The sequence below is a fragment of the Rissa tridactyla genome, chromosome 10, assembly GCF_028500815.1.
Source record: "Rissa tridactyla isolate bRisTri1 chromosome 10, bRisTri1.patW.cur.20221130, whole genome shotgun sequence".
Taxonomy (NCBI): domain Eukaryota; kingdom Metazoa; phylum Chordata; class Aves; order Charadriiformes; family Laridae; genus Rissa; species Rissa tridactyla.
Genome location: NC_071475.1, coordinates 5,800,378 through 5,817,626, shown reverse-complemented (window position 1 = coordinate 5,817,626; position 17,249 = coordinate 5,800,378). Strand labels below are relative to the sequence as shown.

The window sequence follows — 17,249 nt, the reverse complement described above, 5'->3', positions numbered from 1 at the left end:
CCTTAGCAACCGCACTTTCGGCACGGCCGGGGCGGGCGGGGAGGGGGAGCGGGGCGAGGGGGGGAAACGATGGCGGGGGGGGACGGCGGAGGGCGGCGGAAGAAGCGGGGAGGCCCCGGGAAGGGCCGGCGGGGGCCGGGCCGCGCCGCTCCGGTTGAGGCGAATCTGCCGCCGCGAATCACAGTCCCCGCCCGGCAGCCCCGCCCCGCTGCGCCCCCCCCCACCGGAGGTGTCCCCGTGTCCCCCCCGGCCCCATCACGGCAGCAGACCCGGTCGGAGCAGTTTATTTACAGTCGGTAACGCGGTACAGAGCCCGCCTGCCCTCCCTCCCCGGCACCCCCCGGCTGCGTGGGGCAGGCTGTGGGGCAGCAGAGCGGGGCACAGGGAGGAGCGGGGGTGAAGGCCCCTGCCCCAAGGCGATGGCGGGGCTGGGACCCCCGGCATGCACCCAGCCCCGGGGGGCAGCCCCCTCCAGGCTGGCGGGGGTGGGGGGACGCACCATGTCCGCCCCACAGCCCGTGCGCCGGCACCGTCTCTGCCCGTGCTGCCGCAGGATGGTACAGTCCGAGCCAGCCCCGCTGTGCCACGCAGGAGGACATGGCAGCTGGGGACGTCCAGCCCCAAGGTCTCGCTGCCAGGAGGGTCCCAGCCACAGCCACCGGCTGTGGCAGGCGATGCCCACCCTTGGTGGGGCCACATCTCCACAGCCCAGCCCCGCTGACAGAGAGTGACGTGTGTCCTCGCCCCACTGGCCATCCCCAGGACCCCTGGAGGAGCTACTGGGGGTCTGCTTGGCGAGGCTTGATGTCACGGGTCTTCATGTAGGAGAGCAGCTGCTCGGGGATCTCGGCCAGCACGTCCTTGGCCAGGCGGGCCATGCTCAGCACCTGGTTTCCCGAGTCATCCACGTAATCCCGAAACGGCACAAACTTCCCAAGGGAAAGAAATTTGCAGCCCGGTTGGAAACAACCCTGCGGCTGCCGGCGCGGGGGTGGTCAGTGAAGGGCTGAGCATCGCTTGCCCATGGTAGGACCAGGCTCAATGCCGGCGTTACCTGCACGATGTCCCTCTCGGCGTAGCGTCCCCGGGAGGACAACCGCACCTCATCACCATCCAGCTCCTCCATGGCTGTGGGGTGACAGCTGGTGTCACCAAGCCTCAGTGGGGTGGCCACCGGGGATGGAAACACCGTCCCTTCCTCCGGGACACCATGTCCCAGAGGAAGGGAGGGTGTTTCTGTCCCCCTTCCCTGGTGTCCCCAAGCCCCAACTCACCCTCAAACTCAGCTGGACCCACTCCCACGATGATGATGGACATGGGCAAGGCGGAAGCCTGTGGAGCAGAGGGAGGGTGGCAGCCGGGACAGCACCCAGTGTGGGGTGAACTCACGGCAACGAGGGTGCACTCACGGTGACGATGGCCTCCTTGGTCTGCAGCATGTCGGAGATGACGCCGTCGGTGATGATGAGGAGGACGTGGTACTGTGAGCCGTCGGTCACCTGTGCGGCCGTCCTATGGGGACAAGGGCCGGGGTCCCTCCAGCAGCCCGACTGGTGTGGGGCAGCCGGCTTCACTGTGGGACTGGTGGCATTTGGGGATGGCAAAGGGGACAGAGTCCTCTGGTGCTCACCCGGCCACCTGGTTGATGACGGGGGCGAAGTTGGTGGGACCGTAGAGCTGGACGGTGCGCAGGCTCTGGAGGTAGGACTCCAGCACACCCTCAATGCCGGCACAGCTGGGGTTGTCCACGTTGTTGTTCTGGGGGACAGGGACGGGTATTTGAATGGGGACCACAGCTCCCAGTGTCCCCCCCCTCAGCTGTGGGATGCCGAGGCAGGATGCGGCCAGGGTCCTTCCCCGCCCCGCTGAGCCGCTGTGGGCACCCCACGGCCAGCCCTGCCCCACAGCCGGGAGATTTGGGTCTGGCCTCAGCCCTGCCCCCCGGGGCGCACCAGGGGGAACTGGTGGGAGATCTTGCCGTCGGGCGGGAGTTTGGCGCCGAAGCCATAGGCAGGGAAGAGCTTGTCGCTGTCGTAGTCCTGGATGATCTCCCCCACCGCCTTCAGCGCCAGGGCGTAGGCGCTCAGCTGGTAGGGGCTCGCGTAGTGCAGCGAGGTGGGCTGCGACGGCATCCCTGCGGCACAGCGCCCGTCGGCACCTGCCCCACGGCTGGGCCGATGCAGCCCCCCCCGCCCCGGCACCGTCTGCACTCACCGTTGGAGGCCGTGAAGTCGATGGCCACGGTGAAATTCAGCTGCGTCCTTGGGGGGAGAGCGAGGGAGGCTGCCGGCCCCATGGCGCGGGGATGCCGTCTTCCAGCCCCACGGCATGGTATGTCCCCTCCCCATTGCCTGGACCCCCGCTTCCCCAGCAACCACCCCACAGCCCGGGGCCACCGTCCTGCCCCCCTTCCCCAGCCCCACCGCCCCCTCGTCACCCCCAGGCTGCACCTGCACCGTCACCGCCGTCCTCGCCCCAAGACCCTCGTCTGTGGGGGGGTCTTGGGGAGCCGGGGGCACCCAGCCCCCTACTCACCCGCCCCGAATGTAGTCAACGAAAGTGAACTCAGACTCGACGGAGAAGGAGAGCAGTGTCACCTGCGGGCACAGGGGGGTCAGACCCAGGCCCCCCCCCTCCTTGGTGGGAACCGCGAGGGGGTCAGACCCAGCCCCCCGCAAGCAGGAGCTCCAGGAGCCCCCCAGCCCCACTCACGGTGCCGGAGTTCACATATTTCTTCTTCTTGCATTTCTTCCTGGGGTTCAGCACCTGCGGGCGCAGGGGTGGGTTGGCCCCGGTGTGGGGTGTCCCCTGGCCACCCGCTCCGGCCCCCCGCCCTACCTCGTACACTGTGAACTGGCTCTGTGCTCGGGAGAGCTCCCGGTAGCTGGTGGCAAACTCCCCGATGAAGTCATGGCTGCGGGATGAGCGTGGGGTTGGCGCGGCCAGGCACCACGATGAGGGACACCCTGGGAAGTGGTGGTGGCACCCCCATGTCCCCCGCCACCCCATGGGCATGGCCTCACCTCCCGTCCCGGTCCCAGTCGTACACGTCTATCTTCACTGTCCTGAAAGCGAAGGCGGGCAGAGGGTGAGCCGCCAGCCTGGCTGGCACAGGCCCCCCCCCAGCCCCTCTAGTTTGGGGACACCCAGTCCCGCAGCGCCCCGGCAGCAAGCACCCTGCCTGCCAGCCGCCAGCATCTCTGCTGGGAGGGAAGTGGGAAATTTGGGTCACGGCGGGGGCCCTGGAAAGGAGGGGGATGTCTTTATGTAATTTGGGTTGCAAAAGAGAAAAAAAAAAAAAAACAATAAGGACTCAATTCTGAGCTGTCTGCCGCTGCGGGGCCAAACCTGTGAAGGAGGCGCTCTGGCCCCATGGCCACCCGTGTCGCCATCCCCACTGCGCTACCCTGGTCCCTGTCCGCATACCGGTCATAGTCGCCGTTGCAGAGGGCGCGCACGGGGATGGTGAAGGGCTGCCACACCGGGTTGAGCGTGTTCTTCACCACCTCCGTCTTATGGCAGATGGTGAAGCTGCGGGGACAGGGCAGGGTCGGGGCGCGCCGTACGGTGACACCGGCACCCTGCCCACCCCACCGGGTCCCCACGCTCACGTGCCGTCCTCGTTGCTGCGGTAGAAGACAAGGAAGGGGTCGGATTTTCCAAAGAAGTCCTTCTTGTCCAGCTTGTTGGCACACAGCTGCATGGTGACGATGTCCTGCGGATGGGGACTGTCACTGCCAGCCACCTCCTTGCCCCGGGCCCCAGCAGCCGTCCTTGCCAGGGGGGACATGCAACCCCCGCTGAGCTGCCACCAGGGCACAGGCACTCACCCGGCAGTTGCTGAGCTCCTCGGCCAGCAGCAGGATGGTCCCGCACCGCTTCCCTGGAACCCCCCTGGGGGCAGAGGTGCCAGGTCAGCTTGGGGACACGGAAGATGGGACAGGGGCAGGAGATGGGGTCGGGGTTGGGGCTTGCGCCCCACGGTTGGTGCTTGTCCCCATCAGGGGACATGCAGGGACAGAGTCCCGTGGGGTGGGTGACTGGGGACGCGATGCAGGACCCCCCCCTTGCCCTGCCACGGGGCATGACTCACGTGAGGGGTCTCTCCAGGCGTCCCCGCTGGGACCCGATCACCTCCCCCAGCGCCACGAACGCCTGCCCCAGGAAGTCCTGCGCCCCGAGCACAGCGCCATGAGACCCCAGGGGCTCCTGCCACAGCCCCCCCCCCCCCATACCCACCCCTCGCCCTCCCAATGCATGGGACCCGCCGCTGCCCTGCCCTGGGGCCACAACAAGTACCCTGGAGACAACCTGTGCCCCAAGAGCCCCCCACCCAGGACCCATCCTGCACCCCCAGGACCACCCCATGTGCCCACTCTATATGCTCTGGACACACCCTTTGCCACCTGGGACATCCCACAGCCCTGGACCCTCCTTGTGCCCCCCCCTTGTGCACCCCATGTGCCCTGAACCCATCCTGCACCCCTCCGGCCACCCCACACCCATCCTGCACCCCAAAAGCCACCCCCGTGGTGTATCCTGGCCCCACAGGGTTGGTGCATGGTGGGCACCTACCTTCTGCCAGTCCCCATGGGGCACAGAGAGATGGAGAGCAGGTTAGAGCCCCCTGACGCCGGTGGCACCTGTCCCCCCTGACAGCACCCACACAGAGCACAGCCTCGGGGTGCCCCACTACGGTGTCACACCGGGGTGTCACCGCGCATCCCCCCCAGCACAGGCTGCGCTCACCTGCTTTAAAATGGAGCAGCTCTTGGAGTCCACGTTGTAGCTGGTGGTGGGAGAGCAGAGACCTGAGCCGGTGCCCACGGGGGTGCCCTGGCATGCAGCCCCACTTTCCCCACCCATCTGTGCTTTTTGCCTCTGTATCCTTATTTATTATCACTATTTATTATCCTTATTTATTATTGTTATTTATTATTGACTCGGTGCTTAGTTCCACCCCGAGCCGGGGCTGAGCCCTTCCCCGGCCACCCCACTCACACGTCGAAGCGGAGGTTTTGCTTCTCTTCAAAGTAGTAGTCGAGGACGAACTTGCGGACGAAGTCAGGGTTCAGGGTGTTGTCGATCACCTCCGTGCGCCCAAACTGCAGAGAGAGGGGTGAGGGCAGCCCCCTCCCCGGGACCCCTCCCCATCGCAGCTGCCCCGGCGCTAATCCCGGCAGGGGGATTAGCGGTGCTGGCGGGGCCAGATCATTAGCGTGGACGCGGAGGGATCATTAGCGTGGATGTGGGTGGCCATATGGGCCTGTTTAACTCAGCCAGGGATTAGCCAGGAGCGGGGGCAACTGTGGGTGGCAGCACCCCCGGCACAGGGCTGGGAATGTCCCCAGGGACCCAGCAAGAGGAGCCGTGCTCACCTCCTTCCACTCGCTGCTCCCTGAGCCCTGCACAAAGAGGACCACCACTGCGGAGAGAGGAGCAGAGCTGGGCTGTCGTGCCATGCCGTGCCATGTCGTGCCGTGCCATGCCCCCTGCCTGGTCCCGCCACCCACCTGGGTCAGACTTGGAGAAGGTGTCCATGTCCAGCAGGTTCCTGGGGGGATAGATCCAGGCATCAGCCACCCTGTGTGCCACCCATCCGGCCCTGTGGTGGGTCCCTGGGCTCTCCCCCCTGACCGTGGGACAGCACCATGCCAGAAAGCCACTCCGGCACCCTGGGCCGATGTGCTGGCTCCCACCGCGGGGTTCAGTGGGACAGCGGGGCGAGCGAGGAGCAGCGTCTCCAGCGCTGACGATGATTGAACATGACAGGGAACCCATTTAGAGGATGAAACCTTCCCCCGTGCTGCCGGCGCCGGCTGAGTGCCCGCCGCACCCCGGCAGCGGGAGCGCGGCTAATGGCGGGGCGCAGAAGTGAGAATAAAGGAGACCAGCTCTGCGCCCCCGATGCAGCTGCCGGCAGAGCGATTGATCGTCGTCCTCTGCACGGTGTGACACTGGAAAGTGCCGGGGGCTGCGACCGGCTCTGCTGGGATCCTTCCTGCACCCCTGGGGGTGGCTGCACAGGGTGGGCTGGGGTATGGCCAGGGGCTGCAGGGCTCAGCCAGCTCCCCTGGTCCCAGCACACAGGGGAGAGACCCCAGCACTCCCCCAGCACCCCTGGATGGGGCTGAGCTCTAGGGGAGCTGCGAAGACGAAGACTGCCCCTGCCCTGGGCCATCTCCAGGACCAAACCCTGGCCCCCGCCCGCAGTTGCAAGGCCCCATGGCCCTGCTGCCCGCTGCCCAGAGGGGCTGGCAGGGAGGGCAGGGGCTCAGCTTCAGGGAGGGGGCACGGCAGCCCCTGGCCCAGACTGGAGTTTGCAGGGCTTGGGGACACGCCAGAGCTGCCCAGCCAGGCAGGGGTCTTCGAGGGGGCTGACCATAGGCATTCCCTGACACCCCCCCAGCATGGGGGATGCTGCTGCCCAGGAGGCCGCTGCTGCTGGTCCCTGCGGGCAGGACCCCCGGGCTGTGGGCAGCGAGGGCAGCGGTGCCTCTGCTGGGCTATATTTAGTCACCGACAGGCTGGCTTGGCAGCCACCGCTCGCCCCTCGGACCCCGCCGGGAGCCAGGGGCACCGAGCAGCGCCTCTCCTGCAGCCCCTGTCCCGCGAGGGGCCACAAGGCTGACCCACTCCCGGTCCTGCTGCCTCCCTACGGGGCTCACGGAGCCGGGCAGAGCCGGGCAGCCCGCCCGCAGCCCACAGCGGCACCCCGCGCCCCGCCAGCATCACCCCGAGCGGGGCCGTCCTGCGCCCCAGCCCCGGGTGAGGGCAGCGGGTCCCTCCGAGCAGCCGCGCCCGGTGCCAGCGTCCCCCGGGACCCCGCGGAGGGGACGGGACCTCTCCCCGCGGGAGGCAGCCGGGCAGTGGGGCGTTGGGAACACGCCGCGGCACCGAGCGGTGCCCCAGGAGCGAGGAGGACCCGCAGCCCACCCTCCTCACCGGGACCGGGGACTGACCGGCGGGGCAGCAGCTGCTGCGGGACACCTGCACCCCGCGGCGCACCCCCGCGCGTTCCGCACCCGCCCGTGTCCGGGCGCCGGTCCCCGCCCGCTCCCCCGCCCCTCTCCCGGCTCACCGGCAGGACACGGTGAGCTCCACCTTGGTTCCCGGCACGCTGCCGGCCGCCGGCTCCAGCGCTCCCGGAGACGCCATCCCCGCCCGGGCGCCGCCGCTGCTCCGCGCCGCCTCCTCCCGCGCCGCCGAGGCGGGCGCGCCCGGGGGCGGGCACGGCACGGGCACGGGCACGGCGGCCCCGGCCCCGCCGGCAGCGCCGCTCCGGGCACCGCGGGGCTCGGCACCGGGGACCGGCACGTGCTCAGTCCCGGCTCGGCTCACCCCCACCGGGACCTCCCGCCCGGGGGTGCGGGCTCAGCTCCGCTCCCCAGCCCAGCCCGCTGCGGCGGATGCTTAGCCCCGACTCCCGCCCCGCCGGGGGCTCCCTCCCGGCTCCCGGTCCCGGCTCGATGCTATTTCGGTGCCGCCGCTCCCGGAGCGTGGGCCGGGCTATTTATAGCGAGCGTCGCCCCCGGCGGAGCGGCTCCCGCCACCCAGCTCCTCCGCGCCGCCGCCCCCCCGGCCCCACTGGCCGCCTCCCCCCGCCGCAGCCCAGACAGGAGGCAGGAGAGGGCACAGCTCGGGTTGTCTTTACTGCAGAGACTCGTCGGAGCCCCCCCACGCTCCCCCAGGCCCAGGCAGGGGTGGGCGGCAGTGGACACTAGGTGCCGCAGGTGCCCGCACCGGGAAGGGGGGGGTCCCAGCTCGGCCAGGGGGACCCACAAGGTCCCGGGTTCTCCAGCTAGTGGTCCAGGAACACCGTGCTCAGAGCGTGCTGCTGCCTCTCAGTCCCACGCCTCGCACGAACTGCTCAAGGAGACCGCCGATGGCCCCCGAGGGGCTGGGGGGCACAGCCTTCAGGCCGATGGTCCGGCTGTAGCTGGCCAGGAAGGCAGAACGCACTTCTTCCAGCCGGGACTCGCGGTCGCTCGCCGACACCAGCCTAGGAGAGAGCAGGGGGAGGTCAGCAACTACAGCCACCCCTCTCCCCAGCCCAGCTCTCACTCCTGACGTGGGGCAGGAGGCTGGGGCTCTGCTCACAGCACCAGCAGGGCCACGGTGCACAGCTGGCTCCAGTGGCCAAGGCAGTGCCCGCCCCAAAAGGCTCCAGCTACGGCAACTGGTGCCACAGCCTCCTTGCCCAACCCAACCCAACCTTCTCCCATTGAGCCTCTCGCAGCCCCAGCCTCCTGCTCTCCCCCGGGTCTCTTCCTTCACCAAACCCCCCCACTTTCTCCCATCACCACGCTGCTTACGAGGCCACGGTTCCTACAGAAAGTGCTGCTTTCGCCAAGCGGGCGCTGGCTGACGTCAGCTCCTGCGCCAGCTCCCTCCCCTCCTCACTCAGCGTTCCCAGATGGAGCCTGTCCACATGTGCTGTGCCTGGACAGTCGCTTCCAACCTATTTGCGAGCATCCCTCACTTCCCCTAGCCCCAGCCTCTCACGCTTGTGCCAGCACAGACAGCTTTGGGGAAGAGGAGACGAGAAGGGGCAGACAAGTTGACAAAAGCCCCAAGGAGCGCTCCAGGCGTGGAAGGAGGAGAGGCGAGCGGCGTTTTACTTCTGCTCCCCAGCACGGCTGCTCTCTGCAAGCAGGAGGGCTGCCGGCAGAGTAGGGCACGGCGTCCCCAGGGTCCTGCTCTCCTCTCCAGCTGATCCACGCACCTGGTTAGGGGCGGGGGGAAGAAAGCAGAGGGAAGGCAATATTTCCGCTGAGGGAGCAGGGGAAAGCAAGACTAGGGTCCAGAGGCAGCTGTTCTAAGCGCTCCGGCCTGAATCGGTCCTTGCTGCGGTGCTTCTGCGACGTGCCGGTGGTTCCCAGCGAGAATAAGACATTCCTCAAAGGTCACTCCAAGGGCACAGCGCGAACCTTCCCCATAAAAAATTCTCTTTAATCTCTCCAGCGCCCGGGCTGGCTATAAATTGGCACAGCTCATTTGAATGGAAGTGTTAACCACCCACAGCCAACAGCTTTGGTCCGGAAACAGCAGCAAGAGGATATGGTGGGAGGCCTATAAACAGCAAGCGATGCCGAGGCAGCCAACCAGGCCGCTGTTTACAGCGCCTGATAATAAAGAGAAGCCAGAGGGCGAAGGAAAAAAGGCAACATATCTAAACACATTAAAAAGATGCTTTTTTGGCAACCTAATTAGGACGCGGAACTCGCAAACCTGCTAGCATTAAAAATAAGCGACATGAAAGCGGGACTTACTTGCACCCGAGTACAGTGATCTTAGATGTCACACGCAGAGGTAAGCGAGGGCGTGCAGCAGTTACGTCCCGCATCTTCTGCCTCGCGCGCCTCTTTCCAGGGCAGATTTTGTATTTAACTGTTTAGGTTTCTTTCATGGAGTGAGACACTCCAAGGCGCTGGGTGAAGCAGTTAACCACTGCCCAACACCGAGCCCCGCAGACCGTCTGTGCCATTTCACTCTCAGCAGTTCAACCAGGGAGGCAGGTCGCGCTTCCTTGCCAAATCCATGGCGCTCTGCCCCGCTACACTTCCCACAGCCTGCCCGCTCGCCTGCAGCTCGGGGTGCAGGATGAGAGGAGGCTGTCAAAGCCCCAGCTCAAAGTAAGCCCTGACAAGCCCCACACAAGCACAAGAAGTAGGCTGTGAAAAGCGTACCTTCATCGAGCTGCTGCCAGCTGAGATGTAAAGTGGGAACTTAAATGGAATTTAATTTTCCAAAAACTCATCTTGTGCTGGGCTGCAAAAAGACTGGGATGAAACCACAATGGGCTCCTGACCAAACAAGAGCTGATGCAGAGCAGAGAGAGTGGAGGCCCTGGGTCAAGCTCAACACAACATCCTTGGGAACTCTTCACCCCTTCCAAACAGCTTCTGGTCCCAGCACCCGCAGTCGAGCGGTCCCCAGCCCCCGAGCACCCCACAGCTCCAGTGGAGAGCTCAACAGGGCAAAGCACTCACAGCATCTGCTGCACACCCAAGGGAGAAGCACCACTGCTGTTCCCCTGCCTTTGAACGCGGCTGTCCCAAGCAGCCAGACTCTAAACAGCATGAGTCTACAGCCTCAGCACAGGCCGATGCAGAGCTCAACTTCAAATCACATTTCTCTACCGAATTCCCTATTCTGACATTAGATCCAAGGGCAGCGACAACTTGCTGGTGATGAGCAGCCACCAAGCACAGCCAAGTTCAGGCCGTTAATTCAGATGCCCATCCTTCAGTCCCCTCTGCTCCCTCACCCATCTCCAAACAACGTCAGGAGCAGCTCGGCACGTCCTCATGAAAGGAGGAGAGCGAATCCCAGCCAGGCCATGTCCGACATCTCTCGTGAATGTTTGATTTGCCAGTTCATGGGTCTTGTAGCTTCACCATAACAACGTGGGGGCAGCTGCTCTGCTCGGCAGAACAGCGCACAGCCCACGAGAAGGTGAGCCAGGGCAGCCAGCTCACAGGACATGTTGGTTTTCACATCGCTCGCCCTCTGCCTCCAAAGCACATACTCGGATCCCGGTAAGGGACCGCAAGCGTGTGGCAGCACAAATCTAGCACAGCTAGCTGGCGGCAGCCCCTCGTCTGCCATTTCAGTTTCTTGATAGAGAGTTTGCAGCCTGAAGGCACAAGCCAAGGTTCTCCTCTTACAGCAATTAAAGCGCATCTCCTGTCTTTCAAGCTTCCACCGAGGTGGCTTTCTATATGGGGAGGAACATTTGCCTCCCAGCCATTTCACGCGGCAGGATGCAGGGCGTCTGCTGCTCTGCACTGGCCAGACGCAGCACTTGCAAAGGATGCTGCATGCAATCAGAAAAAAATCAGGGTGACAGAAGGAAAGTCCCTCTCTTACTGCAGCAAGGATCTGACCCCAGCAGGGAGATGGAGACGAACAAGATTCAAAAGCAAAAAAATCTGGGTTACCAGTCCTGTCCTGACAAGCACGCATCCTCAAATGCACTCAATTATGCCCAAATTCAGTGTTTTCAGGGAAGAGAGAAAAGCCTCTTCTTCTTACAGAAAGCAAAGTGCCCCCCCGTCATTAGCCAGAGAAGATGCTGGTTTCTTTCCGAGTTCAGCATAAGCACAGAGCACTCAGCAACTGAATTTGTGGATGGAAAGCACCAAAGAAGAGAAGACAGGACAGCTTGTTATGGGCTCCCAGGCTTCTTCAGAAGTGCCAGGGTGATAAAGTTCCAGCGCTCGCCGCCAGCCGAGAGACCCGAGGAGAGATCCTGCGTTTGAGACACTTACAGGCAAGTGCTAGAGAACTCATCCGGGAAGCTGCAAGGGAGAGAGGCGTCCGCGCTCAGGATTGCCTGCTCCCGAATACTGCCACACCCTGTCACCATCTGCCAGCTGCCAAAGTCTGTGGAAACGGAAGATCCGGGCAGAGAATGGTCCGCCGATCTGGGGCAGAGAGAGAGGGAGACGGCGCGATCAGTCAGGTCATTCAGCCACAAGCCTTTTGCTCACGCTGGTGCCAGGGACCTGCCGGGCTGACAGCCAGCAGCGCCTACGCCAGCAGCTTTGACACTTGGGGACCAGGGTGCAACATGCAGCTCTGGCTGGGCCCCAGGCCAAGCCTTTCCTTTGAAAGCAAGGGGACAGACAAGCTGGCCGGGGCTGACAAAGCAGCAGGAGTGCACCGGGAGCTGGACAGGACAGAGCCAGCAAGAAGCAGATGGCCATGCAGAACCGTGAAGCCCATTAGCGAGACGCAATGGCACGTCCTAGCCCTAAATCCCTCGCAGATGTGGATGTCGTGCTGCACAAGCGGCATCCCCCTGTTCCTTATTGTAGTGGTTAGCACATCCCAGGGCAGCAGCAAGGCCTGACGGAGAATCAAGCTTGTGACTTGGTTAGTGCCGAGGAAGACTTAGAGATCCTTGGTCCGGGAGCCGTTAGAAAGCAGATCACTCCAGATCTGAACAGAGCCAGTCACTGCTCAAGACGTCCCCAGGGCCTTCCCCCAGCATCTGAAGACCTTTTCATTCCTGTGTTAGAAAAATGGACTGTGCCAGAAACCAGGTGGGAAAACATCTTTAGGATAGGAAAAACAGCCGAGGGAGTTTAATTGTTTGATGTATGCAACCTCCCACCAGGAAAGGAGGAAGCATGAAATCTGGTAAGTGAATCTGAGGAGTCCCTCCAAAATCTCAGAGAAGAGGGCGCAATCACTTGAGATGAATCCAGAGCTCTTGGTTTCTGGGGAGCAAGCAATTACCGTGTCCTGCTGCACAGCAGAGTGTACGTAGCTGGAAGCACAGCCTGTGGCCGAGCTACTCAATTACACACTCCCAAGATCTTCTGGATAATTTATCTGAGATCTGCTGGGCAGATAGCAGTGCACCAGCTCCAGCTCTGCTGGGCCAGGTACTTGCACGCTGTCTTCACAGCTAAGAATAGCAGTGGCGCACTGCAGCTGCTCCCCAAGAGACCAGGAGAACAGCCAGAAAGACAGGATCTCCCACAGCAAGAAGGACCTCAGTGAGACTGGAAGGCAAGGGTGGGGGGAGATGCACAGCAGGAAACCTATTTGCAATGTCGATCTAATTCCAAGCCTGCCATTTAACTAGTTTGATCAATACGGCCAGGTTTGAGAAGTCTGAAACGTGGTCCTGAGCTGGCTGCACAAGCAGAGAAGGGGAAGTTACACAGCTCCTTGCACGTCAGCTTCCCAGCACAGTGATGATGTTCCTGCAGCTGCAGTTTGGGGCTAATGCCGCTGTCTGGAAGTTCAGGGTCTGAAAAGGTATCACAGCAGAAAACGGGAAGAGCAGAGCTTCACCTGTCATGTATAGCTCTTGTGCTCTGGCTGCCTGATGAACTGAGGAGTGGGGTTCAGAGAGGTGCTGCAAGAGTTAAGCATTGGGAGAGACCCCGCTCGCAAAAAGCTGTTTTTCCTAGAGCACATAACACCGCAATCAGAATGAGGGCATTTCACTGAAAGTGGAACTGCAGCATATACTCTTAGAAAGGCCTTTTGGAGATCAGACAGGGATAACCTTCCCTGGGATGCAAAGAATTCGTAAGGAAAAGGGAGCAGCTGTTCAGTGACATCTACCGCTCTCCCTGCCTTTGGAAGACAAAGCTGAGGAAGACAGCATGATGGAGGAGAACCGGCAGAGTATTTGGGCCCAGAGTATGGTGTCATCCTGGAAGCACAGTGCAAACAGTGCAGGAAGCCAGGGAGAAGCATAGAGGAACACTGCTTCAGCGCAGAGGGAAGAGGAGGATGTCTCCCTGAGAGTACAGCACAGCCAGAGACAGGAAAAAGAGGAGAGTCACACATGGCGACAAGAATTTGAGCTAAAGCAGTGAAGAGGTCTATAGGCAATGGGCTTGGTCTGAAAGTAGACAGGGACACGTTTCTGTCAGAAAAGTAATGAGTTGCTGATCAGAAGACAGGTTTGGGGCCAGGCAGAAACAAAGGTTTTGAAGAGGGCAAGTCTGGAAGGCAGAGGAGGGCTTGGCCTACGGCAGGATCTCCAGATGAAGGTGGAGGACTCAGCAGAGCTCAGCAGTTCTCACAAAGGGAGACTAGTATCAGGAGCCTCCCAGGAGACTGCGCCCACATGGCAAGTGAAGGAGTAAGACACAATCCAGGGCCCCAGGGACAGTAAAAATGTCCCTTTGCCCAGTAACAGCCACACTGGTCAGATAAATATGTGCTAATGAAGGTGACCAGAAAATCGTTTCCTGCTTTGGGTGTGTGGCCTCAGCTTCCAGCTGCTGGTCACCTTCCATGGTTGTCAGCTAAGATTAGACTGCTCTTACACCACTTCTTGGAGGTGGATCAAGTCCCCTCTTGAATCCTTTCTTGGACAGGCTGGTGAGAGCATCGTGTACCTCCTGCAAGACTGACTCAGTGTCTCTCTAGCCCTCTAACTCTTCCTGGAGTCCCTGACCCTGTCAAGCAGCTGTGCAAACTTAGTCAAGTCACATCTAACCTAATAGCACAGGAGTCTAGGAGTTCAAGGCAGCCAATTCTGTGTCTCGCCTCCAGGCAGCCGAATAAACACTTGTTGATTAATTGAATAAACTGATTGACTCTGCAGTGAGTCCAGCTCATTTCTCTCCTGGCTTAGATCTCTGAGCCTAGCCAGCAGAGCTAAGATATCGTGGCAGACTTTCTCCTCTATACCCAACACCTTCTCGAGGGAGGCTCCCAAGGAAGTGTCACAACCAGCAAGCATCTTGAACAACCTCGAGAGACAGTGGGGCCAAGGCTGGGTGAGACGGGCAGGGCAGGCATGGCAGGGGAAATCTTGTGTTTGCACTGCAAGGGCAGCAGAGCTTCTTAGAAGCTGAGCTTGGCTTGAGACCAAGCCCAGATCTCTGGGGTGACTGTATCCCCGTGCAATCCAGTCAATGCTAGAGGTGAAAGTCTTGTTATTTCTACCCCTGAAGGCTCCTTGTAAAGTCTTGCTGCAGAGGCTCAGAAAGGGCTTCAGTGAGGCCCACAGAGCAAGTTGGGGCTGCTGGGACACCAGAACCAGTCCAGAAGCCTTTAAGAACAGCTTGTTTGCAATACATTACAGCCATGCCAGAGGCTGGCTAGCTGCGAGGGCAGTGCGGAGGCTCTTGGGAAGCAGCTGGACAACTTCAGCAAAGCTGACACGGTTACAGAAGATGAGATGCAGCAAGTCTCCAAGTCACTGTCTCTGCCACAGACATCTAATGGCAGACAGAAAGAGAACGAAAGTGAGCTTCACACACCCACCTCTTCACGTCCACGAGTGGGAAGAAACTCCCTCAAAAGTGCAAGATTAACAAAATTAGATTAGCAAAACAGAGATGAGCTGCAAGCTGTTCCTTCACACAAGGAAGGACCTCTAGCAGGCCATAAACTGGCAGCTCCTAGCCTGGAACAGCTCCTTTTAATTAGGTCAGTGCTTCCCATGCAACATGCTGCACAAGACAGGGTATTTCAGAGCACACGGACACTCGCCTACCAGAGGAGAGCCAATACCGGAGGCAGAGCAACAGTCAGGGATCCTTCCCTTTCTTAATACGTAACTGAGACGAGCGCCAAGCGCCAACAGCGAGGCTCTCATCCTGCCCTGCGCTGCCCCCGCTTACCTGCCATATTTCTACACACCTAGGACTATTTGGGAAGCAGCTCGTTTGCCAGCATATGCTCTGTGCCTCAAATCGAAGCGTTAAGTAGGTACCGTACGCACAGGCAGACTGCGGCAACCTGGAGCAAAGGGCAGCCCTTCCCACCTTTGCGTGGGAAATGTTGGCAAGGAGTAACTTGGCAGAGAGCTGTGCTGAGAGCCCTGGCTGAATCCCAGGCAGCTATCTACAGGCTGTGTTAGTGCCGTAACAGCCCAAGCAGCCAGTCCTCTGCAAGCACAACCGTTTCTGATTGCAGCACAGCCACGTGTCAGCCGGCAAGCCCGTTTTGTGGCATAGTCGTGCAATAATTCCAGAAAACATTCCTCTAAACAATTTCTGTCCTGCTGTGGTCACCATCCCGAGTTGTCACATCGCAGATACAGCTTCCAAGACAGGTGGCTGTAAGAAGCAAGATGCATAGCACGCATGCAGTCTTATCACTGTCAAAAAACACACCCAAAGCCAAGGGACGGCAGCTCCTCTGTCCCTCTCTGCGCTCACAGCTCTCCCTCCAGACCCACAGCTGACCCGTCTGCAGCCCTTTCACCAAGGGAGTTCTCTGTGGCTGTTGACCAAAGCAGATCCTCCAGGATTTAACTCCTACAGATCTCGACTCCTCAGATCTCAGTACTTTGGGCTTTGTTTAATTGACTTAGCAAAAGCACATTCAACCAAAGATTATCCAGCTGCTAATCCACATTAGTGCAATGTGCACACACGCTAAATCCCTGACACAGATACGGGGCTTTTCTGCAGTGTCATGGGACACTTAGACTATTAGTGTCAAATGCAAACACAGAACATAGTCTGCAAGCTGCTACCCACTCGCGCACAGGGATTTCCAGTCAATGCCTGCTATCTGCCACGCTCAGAGTTCTCAGTTTGTAGAACAAGAAGCACCTTGTTCTACTGTACAGATAATCTATGCAGTATCTTCATGCACGTTTGCCCTCAGCAGATGTGATCTTACCATCACGTTGGGATAAGCTAGAAAGACCGCTAGGAATTTGCCTTTGTATTGCTTTGGCTAACAACAACCATCCCGGGATTTATGGGTACCTTTGGATCAGAGCAGGACTCAGAAGATGGGCTGGTGAGATGATGGAAGCAGCAGATTGCCATGGCCCGGCTTGGCGCCCACCGGCTGAGTTAGTATTTGTGACTCTTTCCTTTAGGACACCCCAGTTCCCTTCCCAGGCCCTGCTCATCTCTCTCTGCTGGTTTGCCTTCCCTTTCCCTCGGAAGCTCCCCTGCCTGCCAGCACACGGACCGGGCTGTTTACGTGAACTACCTGAAGGGTGCCTGCTGGCATTTTACAAGCAACCATTCTTCCTCAACTGCTGCTGCAGTGGGTAAGTGTTTTGTTGCTATGGCCACACAACCAGAGGATTAGGAAGTCAAGTATAGTAGTTTCTTCATCTTAAGAGCCTTGGGTGTTAACCTGCCAGCAGCACCGTAGAGATAAAGGTATTTTTGGCATCATGATCAGTCTCTGTGCTTCAGCCCTTCCGTTCTAGTCCCACCTTTTTTCAGGGGTTAGAGAATTTACCCCTTCCTTCCATCACAGATACACTCCTTCTCTACCCAAAATGGGACTCCTCCTTTCCTTCAGGATGGAAAATGGTGGCTGAAGGTACTGTGATATCCATTGCCTGCATGGAGCTCACCAGATAAACTCAGACTAACATAGACTGAGCAGGGAGAGCAAAGCCAAGTGGAACGCTATAAAGCCTTTCTCTGGAGACAAAATGTACTGTGGTCAGGCCCCAGAAATGCAAGCCATGTCAGCATCTGACAAGGCAACGTGTTGCTTAAGTTCTTCGCTAGCAGAGCTGTTCGCAGTGTTACCCCAGGGAAGGCAGGCAGGTCACAGACCACAGTCTGGCTGATCTGGCAACGGACTAGGAGGCAAAGGAGCACAAATGTGCCAGAAGACTTGGTTTGAAAGAGAAACTCAATTCGACCATCGCTTTGACAATTCCACCCACTCCCTGCAGGGTCTCTGGGCTCATTTCCTCCAGCCTGTACACTGACAGGAGCCGAGGAAACCCAGGTGACAGCAGAGACGGAGAGCATACAGGTGTACAGTCTCCATCCAGCATGAGT

At 60.4% G+C, this 17,249-nt stretch overlaps 2 protein-coding genes across 5 annotated transcripts in view; both read right to left on the bottom strand.

Moving 5' to 3' along the window:
• Positions 1 to 297: 297 nt before the first annotated feature.
• Positions 298 to 7,171, bottom strand: CPNE9 (copine family member 9). 2 transcript variants are annotated; one of them, XM_054216599.1, is made up of 20 exons: positions 7,082 to 7,171; positions 5,514 to 5,554; positions 5,379 to 5,425; positions 5,002 to 5,105; positions 4,750 to 4,789; positions 4,094 to 4,170; positions 3,831 to 3,894; positions 3,612 to 3,715; positions 3,427 to 3,531; positions 3,024 to 3,065; positions 2,839 to 2,914; positions 2,713 to 2,766; positions 2,536 to 2,597; positions 2,215 to 2,261; positions 1,953 to 2,134; positions 1,631 to 1,758; positions 1,410 to 1,512; positions 1,275 to 1,332; positions 1,055 to 1,128; positions 298 to 929 (listed from the first exon to the last, which is right to left on the bottom strand). In XM_054216599.1, the coding sequence occupies exons 1-20, from the start codon at positions 7,156 to 7,158 to the stop codon at positions 777 to 779; spliced, it is 1,638 nt and encodes a 545-aa protein (XP_054072574.1). In that variant the 5' UTR covers positions 7,159 to 7,171; the 3' UTR covers positions 298 to 776. The 2 variants fall into 2 exon arrangements, with proteins under 2 accessions (XP_054072574.1, XP_054072573.1); XM_054216598.1 differs by lacking the exon at positions 7,082 to 7,171 and having other exon boundaries at positions 5,514 to 5,838.
• A 457-nt stretch (positions 7,172 to 7,628) lies between these two features.
• Positions 7,629 to 17,249, bottom strand: part of MTMR14 (myotubularin related protein 14) — a 33,192-nt gene continuing 23,571 nt past the window's right edge. For 2 of the 3 annotated variants that reach the window (XM_054216595.1, XM_054216597.1), the window contains 2 exons: positions 11,274 to 11,429; positions 7,629 to 8,002 (listed from right to left, as the gene is read on the bottom strand). In XM_054216595.1, coding sequence (XP_054072570.1) covers positions 7,825 to 8,002; positions 11,274 to 11,429 — 334 coding nt within the window. In that variant the 3' untranslated portion in view covers positions 7,629 to 7,824. The remainder of the gene's footprint in view (positions 8,003 to 11,273; positions 11,430 to 17,249) is intronic. The other variant, XM_054216596.1, reaches the window with a different exon arrangement.